Below are 13,463 nucleotides of genomic sequence, written 5' to 3'. Positions count from 1 at the left end.
GAGGAGGAACTGCAACTCTGATCTAGAGGTGCTTGGAGTTGCTGAAAGTGGGAACAGTGGAGTGATGTGACCAAGGGGCATTCAGGAGAAGGAACTCCAGGAGCAGCGGGAAAGGGGGACAGCCTGACCCAGGTGAGAGAGATGAAAGAAGACATCAGGCTCCTCTCTCCTTATCTGGTCCTCTACCCACTGGGCACACGTAACCCAAACATTAATCTATCAATCCTGTGCTTATATAAATAAACAGGCAGTTATGGACTATAAGTTCTGAAAATTGTATATTTCCTTCCCAGAGTACAGTAGCCTTTACGACTGTGAAAGAAACTGGAAATCTCAGGTGAGTTCAGAGTTTAAAAAAAAAAAAAAGACTGGAGGCCATTTGTACATTATCTTAAAACCAGGTTGTTTATTAGTACGTACACACCCACACTCACACCCACACACACCCATACACCCATTCCTGATGCACTGAGCGAGTACAGTACTGAGAAGGGACCTGATGAGATACAGGAGGCTGGTGTGGAGGGCTCGGGTCACTGGTGACTCGCCAAAGAAAAAAATATATCGACTATGAGGCAAGGGATACACCAAGACAATAGCCTTCCATCACTGTTTGCACAGATTTCTCCAGATTTCTCTTCTTAACACCTCCCTGCAATACTTCTCAGGGTGCTCTGAATGGACCCAGCTATCCTGGCACAGCCACTGCCTTACGACATGGCCAACAGTGGCAGGAGTTGTAGAGGAGAGAGGCTGGGACTGAGTCTCCCATACAGTCAGCCCATCAAGAGCACCCTGAAGGAGTCAGATGGCTTTGCATTGCCCAACTCCACCAATCTTAGGAATCTCCATCATCTTAACATCCATCATGCAGGGATGGAAGCCCTTTATCTCCATCCAACTCATTTTCTGCACAATAATCCCTCCATCTCCACTCCCAGCAAACCGATGGCAGGGAGGCCAGGGAACACTAAGGGAGAGCAAGGGCAAGTGGCTGCCTTGCCCAAGCCTAGGGGAGAGCCCACCCCACCACACCACTGATGAGCCTCTCCTCTACTGAAAAGGAGCAGCAGGCTCTAAGCCCTGGCACTGCCCAGGTGCCATTGCTCCTTCTGGACTGGGTGCCCTGGCCCATTATCTCACCTGCAAGCCTAGCCCCTGCTCAGAACTCAAGGTGATCAGGTTGCAAAGCAGCTGTTCCAGCCACCTGTAGGATGGCACTGCACTGGCCCCTCTCCAAGAAACACGTGCCAGATGCTTTTCCTTTCCTCTCACTTTGATGAAGCCCTAGGTTCCATCATCCCACCCTGAACATAAGTCTTGAACATTTTCAGGCACCTAGGTAGGATGAGAGAGTAGATGAGGAGGGGGTGTTTCTTGGGAATAATATTCCTACCAAAACAGGACCTGTATCCCTCAGCTCAGGTTCCCACCATGCTGCTGGGGAAAGCAATGAAAATGGTGGAAGCTGGGTGGATCTTAGGAATTGCAGGAGGAGGCAGTCCCTGTACACCAAAAGAGCCCTGGATGAGGGTTAGGTGATTTGGGGACAAGCAGGAGAGTGGCTGACTTCACTAACATTGGTTTTCCTGAATCTGGGACATGAATCACTGTAGGAGAAGCTATTTTCTTCCTGGGAGGTCAGAGAAAAGAGGCCTCAGTCTGCCTTTTCCCTAAACTTGACTTTAGGGTCAATGTATATTCAATTCACCCATCATGTTCATTTTTATAGGACTGGGATTACTAAAGTGAGGCAGAGGAGGAAAGAAGGGAAAGGGATGCTGGGAGCAGAGCTAGCAATGCATGGTTAGATCTGTTCTGCCCCAGAGTCAAGATCCACACAACCTCCCTTCCCCACAGCCCAGCAGAAGCTCCACCCGATGGTTGGGGCAGGGGACATTCCCCCTGCCCTTTGGGCTTAAGGCTACCCAGAGGCCATCGGCTCTCCCTCTGGCTGGTCTGCCTGCACCTCTTATTGGGCAGGGGCTTAGAGTTTCCCCATCCTCACCCTTGGCTCAGAGCTCAGGGATCCATTTCTCTCTGGTTCTTCCCAAACCCACATTTGGGATTCAGCTTATGCCAGGGCCTGGAATCTCTACCTCAGTCTTCCTCCTCCCAGCCTCACCATCCTGCGGGAGAATGGGGTCTTCAGTAGCCCTTCCCAGTCCCTCCCTGTCCCCAAGAGAATGGGGGCAGGAACCGCAGTCACAGTGATGGGTTGGGAGAGTGGTGATGCTGGGGATGCCAAAACCAGCTGCCAAACCATTTGGCACAGCCAGACGTGGACAGAGACCCTAAGGTTGAACAGCCCAAACAGGGCTGTGTCTGAAATGACCCTTTCTTAGAAGGATCATCCCAGCTGGTGGCCCAGGATCCTGGTCTTGGTGGAGGCTGTGGTGCAGACCAGGTTGGGTCCAGAAGAAGAAGGGTGGCTTCACATCCACCCTGGGAGGCCCTTCTCTCCTTCCCCCAGAATCCCAAGTGTGGACAACCTGGGTGCCTCCACAACACCAGGAGACCCCAGCCACATCCACCAGACTTACAATGGACAGTGGGGTGCCGAGGGGGTGGACGAATATATTCTGAGATCCAGGGCAACCGTAAAGTCACGGACGAGACTAGGAGCCGCGGAAGGAAGGGGAACGAGCAGGAGGGGTCAGGACCAGTGGAGCCTGTGAAACCCAGAAGGAGGAAGCCAGCCCTGGGGGCCGTGGCTAGTCCCGGAAGGCGGAGAGCATGTGTCCGTAGAGATAGTGGGAGTGAGCTGAGGGAGAGAGAGAGACAGGCATCACACTGTGAGACAGGTTGCAGAATGTGTGCGGCAGCGGCAATGCAGCGTGCTCCAAGCACAAAGCGCCCCAGGCCAGACGAAGCAGGAAGGGGCAAGCCGGGCAGTGCTGGTAAGCGGGGCTGGAGCTGCAGGGCCAGGCCGGCAGCCAAAGGCAGGTGTGTGGGGCTGAGGGCCAGCAGCAAGGTGCCTGCGTCCCCAGGCCTGGCCCACTTACCCCGAGCCACGGGCACACCCCCCGTCAGACCCGGGGCGGGAGGGTGGGGGGTCAGCAGGAGTAGGTCCGAACCGTGGAGGTCTCCAGTCTCTGCGCCCCCGCCGTCCCGGCTGGGAGAAGTCGGCAGCCGCGGGAGAACACACAGAGCGGCGGGTTAGTGCGCGCACACACTCCCCGCGGGGCGTTAGTGCAGCGGCAGCCCGAGAGCGCGGGGCACCAGCCTCGGCCTCGCCCCTCTCCACCCGGCCCGGCCCCAGGGTGCCAGGAAGGAGCCCGCGCTCGGCTGGGCCTCGGCCATGCCCAGCCCGCCTGTTACTCACCTTCAGGCATGATCTTCTTTGGCGGGGCCGGTGGGGGCTGCAGGGGCCCCAGGGTGGACACACGGAAGCCCGCCGGGAGGGTCTCTGCCGAGGCGCTGAGCATGCCGCCGCCACCGTGGTGCTCCCGCGGCCGGAAGCGCTTCCTCCAGGAGGGCGCGCGGCGGAACACCTTGTCATCCCCCTGCACCGTGGTGGACACCAGAGGCCCGAGGGCCTGTTGGAATTGCCATCCTCACGCCCTGCCTGGAGGGGGCCAGTCGCAGCTGGTTCTAGGGGCACCACTCCCACCCCTTTGGAAAGAGGGAGCGAGGTCACTTCCCTTTTCTAGCCTTGAGTCGTTCCATCTGTACAGTGAATGGGGAAACCCTGCGACTCTGAAATTCCCTGTCTCCGGGTGGCGGATGGAGGGAGTGTGTGAGGGAGAATCTTGTTGGGTCTGCCATCCTGCAGTTGAACTGTTTCCCAGCCCACCGCAATCTTCTCAAAGTGGACCTTTCAAGGCATTCCTCAGCCTCAGCCCATGGGAGGTGACAGCCAGTCCCTATATACACCGTCCTGTCCTTCTGGGGCCTCCGAATGGCTGTAGCCCAGTATGCCGGAAGAGTACTGTGTGGGGCGGGAGTCAGACACCTGGCTCTGCCATTTTACTGGCTATGTGACCCTGTACCAGGTGAGTGACCCCTCTGAGTCTGTTTCCTCATCGGTAAAATGATAATAGTAACATCTGCCTGACCTGTTTCTCAGGTTGCCTATCACTAATGGGATTAGATGAGATCACCCTGTAACAGGGATGGGTCAGGCAGACCACCAAGCAGACGCAGGCTCCTCCAAAGGACATGGCAGGCAGCCCCCCTGCCATCTGCCCCTCCTCACCCATGCCAGCCATGTCTCCAAAATAACCATCTCTGCCACAGGGCACCCAGGACCCCAACCCTACAGGATCCCCCTCTGCACAGGCCTCCGCACCCCACACTTAGAGCCTCCATCACCCTGCTGGGAAGTCATGCCCAATCTCCCTCCACCCCATGTTCTCGGAGCTGATGCAGGCAAAGTGGGACTAGCAGGAACAATGGACATTCACCCACCTATTCTTGCCTCAACAACCCCTCCCAGCCGTGGCCCCCTAGGGTTTGTTGTGTGTGCCCTGAGTGGGTCAAATGCTCTGATAAACTCTCAGCACCATGTACCTCTCTGTCATAGCACTCATCCTAGTAGTACTTTTATATGTATTTATGAGATTATTTCATTAATACAGTCATGCACCACATAATGTTTCAGTCAGTGATGGACGGCATAGACAATGGTGGTCCCATAAGATTATAATACTTTTACTGTCCCTTTTCTATGTTTAGATATACAAATACAAATGCCAGCAGTATTCAATACAGTAACAAGCTGCATAGGTTTGTAGCCTAGGAGCAACAGGCTATACCATACAGCCGAGGTGTGCAATAGGCTATACCACCTAGGTTTGTGTAAGTACATTCTACGATGTTCACACAGTGATCAAATTGCCTAATGATGCATTTCTCAGAACTCATCCCCATGGCTAAGCATCATTAAGCCATGCATGACTGCATCTCTTTCCTCCTCCTTTTCCCACCTCCTTCCTTTCTCCCTACCACCATGCCTTTCACTTTCTCTCTCACTCTTTCTCCCTCTCAAATTCTATGCTCCATGGGGCAGAAACCATAATCTTTTTTGTTCCAACCAATGTATCTCCAACCTCTGAGCAGTGCCTGGGATCACATTAGGCACTCAATAAATATTCATTAAATGAATAGGTGGCAGCTGGCTCTTTATGCAGGAGTCCCATTCCTGAGTTTGTCAGGAACTTGCCTTGTCACTGCTGTCCTCCCCATGATCCTGCTCTTACCCTAGCCCAGAGCCTCTTTTCTCTCTCCCGCCTTCCCCTTGTCTCCATTTCCACCTTCAGCCAACCCTAAGGACCTGTTTCTGCATTCCTCCCCCATCCCCTAATAGTCAGATGTTATTCCTTCCCGCTCCCCTCTTCCTTATTTCCCTTGAGTCCTCATCTCCATGTACAGGGAGAACTGGATACCGCCCTTAAGAGCCTTGAAGCTTCAGAAGGGACACTAAGAACCAAAATCGGCAGAGGGTGTGGTTGTAAGAGACAGCTCAAGGTTGCTGATGATATGCTAGACAGCTGGACAGGAGGCAGTCTCCTTGGACCCCAGACCCTCCCCTCACCCCCAAATCTTACCTTATTCCCAGGACCTGGCTTCTACTCTACGCTTCCCACAAAAACCATCCTCTCTAGCCCACACCTAGTTGCATCCCAAAAACTCCACTGCACAGCTCTATGTACACCCCAATGTCTAATCAATAACTCCACCCAAGTGTCTGGGGCCTGATAGGTCAGAGAGCTCCACAAGCTTCCCAGAGGAAGTGGAACAAGGGGGAAGAGCTCAGAAATCAGACTCGCATCTGTTCCGGTCCTGCTCTGCCACAGCAGATAAGTTCCCTCTTTGAGCTTCAACTTCCTCATCTGTAAGATGGGCATCATAACCTATCTCATGTGGTGATCATTACCATAAAGTGAGACATCGTCATCACTAACCACCATGCCCGGCACAATGCCTGGCATAGGGCAGGCATTCAAAGAATATTTTTGTAAGGATTGAAGGACTACATAGCTTCTAAATTAGACAGCACCACACTAATAAATATATGGGAGTCATTTCTCCAGACAGCAACAAAGCAAGCGAGATCCTAAGTGCATGTGGAATTAGTGGGAGGGTCAATACCACAGGGGCATTAGGAAAACAGAGATCTCTCAGAGTTGCGACAGCTCTGGGTTGGGGTGGGGGGGCTGCCAGTTTATCCCCTTTAAGGTATCTAAATGACCAAAACAAATACTTATATAAATATTTTTTTCTCCCAAACTTCAAGGTACCTCTGTGAAGAAAACACTGCCACAAAAATTCCTAAGAGTGCCCTGTGTCTCCCTGAGGCAGAGCAATCCTTCTACAAAGGTGGATTTTAACCCTGTTTTAAACCCTACTAAGAAACGGTGATCTGACTGAAGACGGAGCAGCGAAAAACAAACACTCTGGGCTTTCTTTTAACTTGTTAGGAACCAAATCAACCAGGGCAGACCTGACAGGCAAGGGCAGTGATAGGAAAGTGAGGAGGGAGGAGGAAGGGAGGAAGAGGAGGTGGGGGCCAAGGAGGGGATATGACCTCAGCAAACCAGTGCAAAACAAAACAAAACAGCAGGATGCTTAGGTTGGCATCTCAAAGGGGACCATACGGCTCAGAATGCCCTCGACTCAAGGGGAAGGCCTGATGAAATCAAGTGCAAGGGAGTTCCTTCAGTGACCAGGAGGGTGGAGAGAGGAAAACTTTAACTTGGTGTGAAGGTAGACCCGAGGGTAAAACTAGAGAAACCTGGGATGGTAAAAGCCCGAGCGTGTGTTTAGCTGTGCAGACTGCACTGGTGAGCAGGAGAGCAAACCTGTCATTTAACGACCTCAGCAGGGCATCTGCCTCCACACACCCACACTCCTGAAGGATGGGCTGGAATCTTACTGAGCAGGCTGGAGGTGTGCTGAGCTCTGCACTGAAGAAATACTGTCTGAGACATCAAGAAAAAGGTGTGATCCCAAAGATATGGCCCTTGGGGAAAATCTTTGATCCTATGTGGATAGGAAGGCAGGGCATAGAATTGGAAGATGCTAGAAGTACAACACATGGGCCTTCAGCTTTTGCACAGGAGTTTCACAGAGACTTCTCCACAGCCTATTACTACCCCCGACAAGTTCTTCTAAGGCTGGTCCACTTCCTCAACCCCCTGACATTCATTATCCCCATCCCCTCTGGCTCTCCTCCCTTAGACTAGCCTTCCAACAATTAGCCCAGGGAAGGCAGAACTCATGAACTTCAATCCAATTAAGATGACCAAATCCCCAAGGTTCCTAATTCATGGCCAGGTACTCACATCATCCAGCTTCCGGTCTGTGCCCAAGGCCAACAGGTTATTGAACTCTCTTTCCATCACTTGGCGTGCCTAGAGTCCATAGAGCAGGAGAGGGAAAGGTGGAAAGGGCTATAGTTAACTACCTTTATGCCATCTTTCACCATTTTCCTAGGGTCCAAGGGCAGAGATACAAGGCTTCAGTGCATTTAGCCTGTTAGAGGCCTTTACACACCTTTCTGAAGCTGCTCCTTCAAGCAAACTCATAAGTAAAGCTGTAAGCCTAGGATTCTTTCATATACAGCAAATTAGAAAAACGTAATTTTTTTAAAAAGTAGCAGCCTTGGCAACATAGTGAGACCCTGTTTCAAAAAAAAAAAAAAAATTCATTAAATGGGCGTGGTTGTGAACACCTACAGTCCCAGATACCGGTTGGGCAGGAGGATAGCTTGAGCCCATGAGTCTGAGGCTGCAGGGAGCTATGATCACATCTGCACTCCAGATTGGGCGATAGAACAGGACCCTGTCTCTAAGAAAAAAACAAATAAGTAGGATCATAGAACACATAGATAAAGAGACTTCACCTACTTGGAAAAAAAAAATTGAAAGGGGAAAATCGTGCCTGTCTTTCTGGAGGGGTACGTAAGCATGTAAACCGTGGATAACCAGAATGTGACTGATTTGGATTAAATAAATATATCTGATACGTTTTCACATCAAAAACTTAAAATTAGGAAGCCTGCTCAACTATGGATATTGGTTGTCCCTGGGCTGTGTGCATACACACTTTCTCTAGGCCTCCCAGGAGATTAATTCATTCACAGTTTCCAGAAATGCCAGAAACAGAAAAGTTTTCAAAGCTGCTACCAGATATTTTTAGTCCTTTTTTTTTTGAGTGAAACAGGGTCTCATTCTGTTGCCCAGGCTGGAGTGCAGTGGCACAATCATGGCTCACTGCAGCCTTAAACTCCTGGGCTCAAGCAAAATTCCCGCCTCAGCCTCCCCAGTAATTGGGACTACAATCATGCATTACCAAACTCAGTTAATTTTTTAAACTTTTTGTAAAGACTGGGTCTCACTATGTTGCCCAGGCTGGTCTTGAACTCTTGACCTCAAGCAGTCCTCCCACCTTGACCTCCCAAAATACTGAGCATACAGGCCTAAGCTACCACATCAAGCCATTTTTAACCATTTTAAATGAGGGATTCCATATTGGGTCAGACACTACTTCTTCCAACAGCTCAATGACTGGGTCAGGAAATTAAGAAAGGTTAGAGAGCCATGGAGAGGTGTCCCTTCTGCTATTTACAGAATTATCGCTTTCCTCCAAAATTGAATGCATTAGAGATAGGAAATCAAAGAAACAGAAAAGTCCATTTCTGGGTAGAAAATATTACGCATAGAGTTCCATAAGGACAGTCTGGGCCAGTATTGGGAACATAACATTTTTAGAAATGATCTGAAAGGAGAAGCATAGTAAATTTCAAGTATCCAAACAACACTGCTCCTCTGGGCAGTGAAAGGTGAGGAGGACAGGTGTACATTTCAGAAGCATCTCACAAAGCGATGTGAGTAGGTAGGAAAGTGGCAGATGAGGCTTGTCCAAAGTGGGCAAGTGGAGAAAACTGCACTTGGGGGAGAAATCCAGGCTTCTCTTGGAGAATGAAGGGATCTGTCCTATCCGTTTTGACTGGCCGGGGTGGGGGTGGGGGTGGGGGTCACTGCAGAATGCCTACAGGACACACTGGCCCTGTACACTGCCACCACCTCTAAAAGGCCAACACACTGCCCAGAATTACGAGACAACACAGCCCTACCCTCACTCGAGCCAAAACGTGTCTGCTCCCAGAATAGCCTGTGCAGCTCTGGTGGCTGAATTTCAAAAGAGATCTGACAGCTGCAAACAGTCCAGACAAGGGCAGCTAAAACAATCAGGGGACAGAGGCAAGTCTGTATGAGGAAAGCCTAAAAGAATTAAGAACGCTCTGTCTGGAGAGACAAAGGCTTGGGCCCAGAGGCAATACAATCAGAGTTTATGAAATCATAAAAGGTGAGAACTGGTTAAATACAAATAGCCTTACCAAACCTAACTATTAGGAGGAGGTAGTTCCTTCCCCAGGGGCCTGACAGGGGCATTCTTAGGACAAATAAAATCAGGAAGTACTCTACACAACAAGCAGCGTTTCTAGAATCTATTATCCACAGGAAGTTAGAAAGGCCAAAAGTATAAATAGGTTCAAGAAAATTTAGATATATTCTTAGATGACAGCTCCATAAAAATGATGAAACATAATTTCACGAGATGTTTAATCATTTGAGCTGTTGACAGAGAGCCAAAGCCCAGGCATGGAGAGGCTCTGGGCTGTGTAATTTGGTATATTTTGCTTTTTTAAGCCCGGGGGCCCAGGAGCAGATCCCTAAGGTGGTAGACAAAGGTGATATGGGCTCTCTGGTCCCTACGGGCCGTGGGGCTCCTTCCCCTCTAAGAAAAGTCAGATCAGAGAAGCTGGATGAAAAGGAAGGCTCAGCGTCTCAGCTATGAAGTGGGGTTAGGAGGAGATGGAGGTACCCAGGGCAGGATGGGGATGTGCATTGTAAGAGCACACTGTGTGCCAGGCCCATGCTAGGTGTGCTCTGTATGTGAAGACCATGTGTTCCCATGAGGGCTTGCTTATGCACAGGGGACCACTTAGAGGAGGATTGAGGACATTGCGATTCCCTCTGGCATAAGCCCTAGAAAAGCTCCCCACCCTCAAGATACCTAAGCCTTTGTGTATGAGGGAAAGAAAGAGAGCAAGTAAGGGAGACAGGGAGAGACTGAGGTTGACTGATTAAAAGGCTACCCACCTGGGTGTTCTGTGTGGGGATCTGGAGGATCAGGGCCAGTGTGTTGTGGTCGAAGTTCTCGTCCAGGGCCAGCAAGGCTCCATGCACACCACTCTCATGCAGGTTTCCGGCATAATCCCGGAGCCCAATAGACTGAACCCAATGAACCACCTGGTCGTTGGTCCAGACTAGCACATCTGGAGTGTGGGGGAAGAAAAGGGATGGAAGAAGATACTACATTTCATCAAGGGCCCTCCAAGGACAGAAGCAGAACTCCCTAAACCCAGAGCCCCAGTCCACCCTGCTCTCTGGCCCCCACCCCATCCCCAGCTTTTCGTATCTTCTTTCTGTCCTCCCTGGAGCCTGGGCTCCTGGGGAACCAACCCCCCCACTCATTTCATCCCTGCCAGTTTACAGGACCTGGGGTCAGGCCAACAGGCTCTGAGCTTTCTCCCCAGAGCCCTTGCACGGGTCATCCCCCTGCCACAAGCTGGAATAGTCTTCATATTCTTTCCACCTTCAAGGTCTTCTCTAAGATTTGCATCTCCCATCCAACCCCATCCAGATCACCAAGTTCCACAAGCACACCAGTCTATAACACTGTCCCAGAGGATTCATTGCATTTGTCCAGTTAGTGGCTGCAGTCTGGTATGTGGGGTGGAGGGAGGGGATTATAGCCAACTTGGCATGGACCATGTCTCCTCCATCAGACTGGGAGCTCCCTAAGGTGAGGCTGCATCTTCCTTGTCAGACTGGAAGATTCACTGAGAGAGAGAATGCCTCCCCTCCACTTGGCCCAAGGCAGGGACCAGCCAAGCAGGCTACTCCTGCACCCTCTCCAAGCCTGACAAGCTTACCCTTGATCTCGTGCTGGCTCTCCTCTCGCCTCTTCTCCAGCTCCTTCCGGTCATAATTCAGCCTCTTCAGACACATGATGCCATACTGAAGACTGGTTCTGCAGGCACACAGCCCCCGAGCCAGAGCCTCAGTGGGGCCACACTCCCACACTACCTGTCTCACATCCAGCACCAGCCACAGCATGTCCAGACCTACTGCCTCCAGCACAAAGAGCACCCCAGCCTCCCCATGCTCCTCCTTCCCCAGGGGCTTGCCTGCAAACCATCCCAGGGTTACTCCCTTTCTCTGTCTAACCCATATCCTCCCTCTCAGTCAGGAAGCAGGCCTGGATTGATGGGAAAAAAGTTCTTTGAATGAAACCAACATGTCCCTCTCTCCAGGCACTGGAATGACAAAGACCCCTACCACCTGCAAGTGAAAGAAAAAGCAAAAACAAGATACCCCTTTGTATCCCTACTTCACTCAGAGTCCTTACAACGGCCTATAAGATACTCCATGATCTGCTCCGCCACCTGTCTAACAGCTGCTTCAGCCACTCTCCCTCTTGCCCTCTCTGCTGCAGCCACACTGACACCCCTGCTGCTCCTCAAACACAGCAGGCTTACTGGGCCTGCAGGCCTCAGGGCCTTTGCACTGGTGGCTGCCTCTGCCTGGAACACTCCTCCCCCAGTCGGCTGTGTAGCTTACTCCTTTTGTCTCCATTAAGTCTTTGCTTAAATGTCATCTTCTCAGTCCAATTCACTAGTCACAGTGTTCATCAGATTTAGAATTGCAGTATCACCATCACCACCCCTGGCCCATATTCCCAATCCCTCTCACCCTGGTCTAATTTTTTCCTAGCATGTTTTGTCTATTAACATACCATGTATTTATTATTCCTTGACTGTCTCTTCCAGTTAGAATATAAGCTCTATGAGGGCAGGGGTCTTTGTTCACTGATCCTAAACCCCTAGCACAGAGAAGGGACTCTACAAATGCTTGATTAATTAAATGAAATAATTAATTCACACAAATTACTAAAAGCACTTAAACAGTATCAGGTGCAGAGCAAGCATTCCGTAACTAAGCCAGGCACAGAACCACAGATTCTATGGGTCAGAAGGAACCCTGGAGGCCATTGGTCCACGCTCCCACCTAAGGCAGGAGTCACCCCTGCAGTTTCCTTCAGAGTAGTCACTGAGCCTGTATCTGAGCGCCTCCAGGGGCAGCGAACTCATTACTTCTCAAGGCAGCTCATTCCCTCATAGAAGAGCTATAGTGTTCTTCCTTCCGTGAACACTACTTTGTCATTCAGCTTCTCTGAGTTTTTCCATCTTTACAGAATTAGAATGGAAGGTCCCTCCCAGCTCTACCTGCTTTTGACTCTTATTGAGGGCACTGCTTTGTGAGATTAAATTGTGCAGCCTGCTCCCTCCTTTTCTCCCCTCACTTCTCAGCAGGAGGCTCTTCTGCCTAGAACAGAGCTCAGAGACGCCACTTCCAGGAACCCTTTTCTGGCCCAAGCCGCCCATGTGTTGCTCAAGCCGCTGGTTTAAGCCTTGGTCCACTGTGAAGAGGCATGTGCACACACAGCTCATGACTGGAAATGCCTTCTGTCTAATTTCAATCTCACTCACTATAATTTCCAGTCCAGTTCCTTTCAAAGCTGCTGCATACCATGGCAAAAATATAAAGCCCTTAAAGTTAAGTCAACCTGGGTTTAGATGCCAGCTCTGCCCCTTCCTAGCTGAGAGGCACCCAGTAAATGTGAGATGGGGTCACACCTGTCTTGCAGGTGACAATAAATGCAAGGGCTTAGCCCAGCCTTTGGGAACATTACAGGCACTCGGTAGTGGCAGCACTATTAGGGTGACATATATGACTATCATGCATGCTTGTCCTACCAAAACAGGAGCTCTTCTAGAAGACCTGCTCGATAAAGCACCATGTCCCAAGGAAAAGAGCTCTGAGTGGGGTGTCAAGAGACAAGGATTTGAGCCCCATTCTGTAATCACCTGGCTGGGTGACCTGATGGAAATCAATCTCTATTGAACTTGTTTTCCTTATCTGTAAAATAAGGTTTTAAAATAGCCGTTTCTTATCATAATAATTATGATTTAAAAGAAATTTTAAAGACGTAAGAACATGCTTGTGAAATGTTACATGGAATAAAAGCAGGTAGACACATAGTTTGGTGGTGACATGTGAAAATGCTTTAGAAACTCTGAAGTACTCGGCCGGGCGCGGTGGCTCAAGCCTGTAATCCCAGCACTTTGGGAGGCCGAGACGGGCGGATCACAAGGTCAGCAGATCGAGATCATCCTGGCTAACACGGTGAAACCCCATCTCTACTAAAAAATACAAAAAAAAACTAGCCGGGCAAGGTGGCGGGCGCCTGTAGTCCCAGCTACTCAGGAGGCTGAGGCAGGAGAATGGCGTAAACCTGGGAGGCGGAGCTTGCAGTGAGCTAAGATCCAGCCACTGCACTCCAGCCCGGGCGACAGAGCACGACTCCGTCTCAAAAAAAAAAAAAAAAAA

The 13,463-nt window shown here is 50.5% G+C and overlaps 1 protein-coding gene and 1 long non-coding RNA gene across 2 annotated transcripts in view; one reads left to right on the top strand and one right to left on the bottom strand.

Annotated features, from left to right (window-relative positions):
- Nucleotides 1-382: 382 nt before the first annotated feature.
- The window catches only part of PPFIA4 (PTPRF interacting protein alpha 4), a 52,453-nt gene continuing 39,372 nt past the window's right edge, over nucleotides 383-13,463 (bottom strand). Inside the window, 5 exon segments of the mRNA XM_026456678.1 lie at nucleotides 383-2,764; nucleotides 3,326-3,506; nucleotides 7,287-7,355; nucleotides 10,110-10,285; nucleotides 10,946-11,043. Coding sequence (XP_026312463.1) covers nucleotides 2,715-2,764; nucleotides 3,326-3,506; nucleotides 7,287-7,355; nucleotides 10,110-10,285; nucleotides 10,946-11,043 — 574 coding nt within the window. The 3' untranslated portion in view covers nucleotides 383-2,714.
- Nucleotides 2,701-13,113, top strand: LOC116418833. Its single transcript, XR_004228989.1, has 2 exons — nucleotides 2,701-2,900; nucleotides 6,239-13,113. It is a non-coding gene; the product is annotated as an uncharacterized LOC116418833 (long non-coding RNA).

The sequence above is a fragment of the Piliocolobus tephrosceles genome, chromosome 1, assembly GCF_002776525.5.
Source record: "Piliocolobus tephrosceles isolate RC106 chromosome 1, ASM277652v3, whole genome shotgun sequence".
Lineage (NCBI taxonomy): Eukaryota > Metazoa > Chordata > Mammalia > Primates > Cercopithecidae > Piliocolobus > Piliocolobus tephrosceles.
Note: the sequence above shows the minus strand (reverse complement) of the source record. Positions and strands in the feature narration are given on the sequence as shown.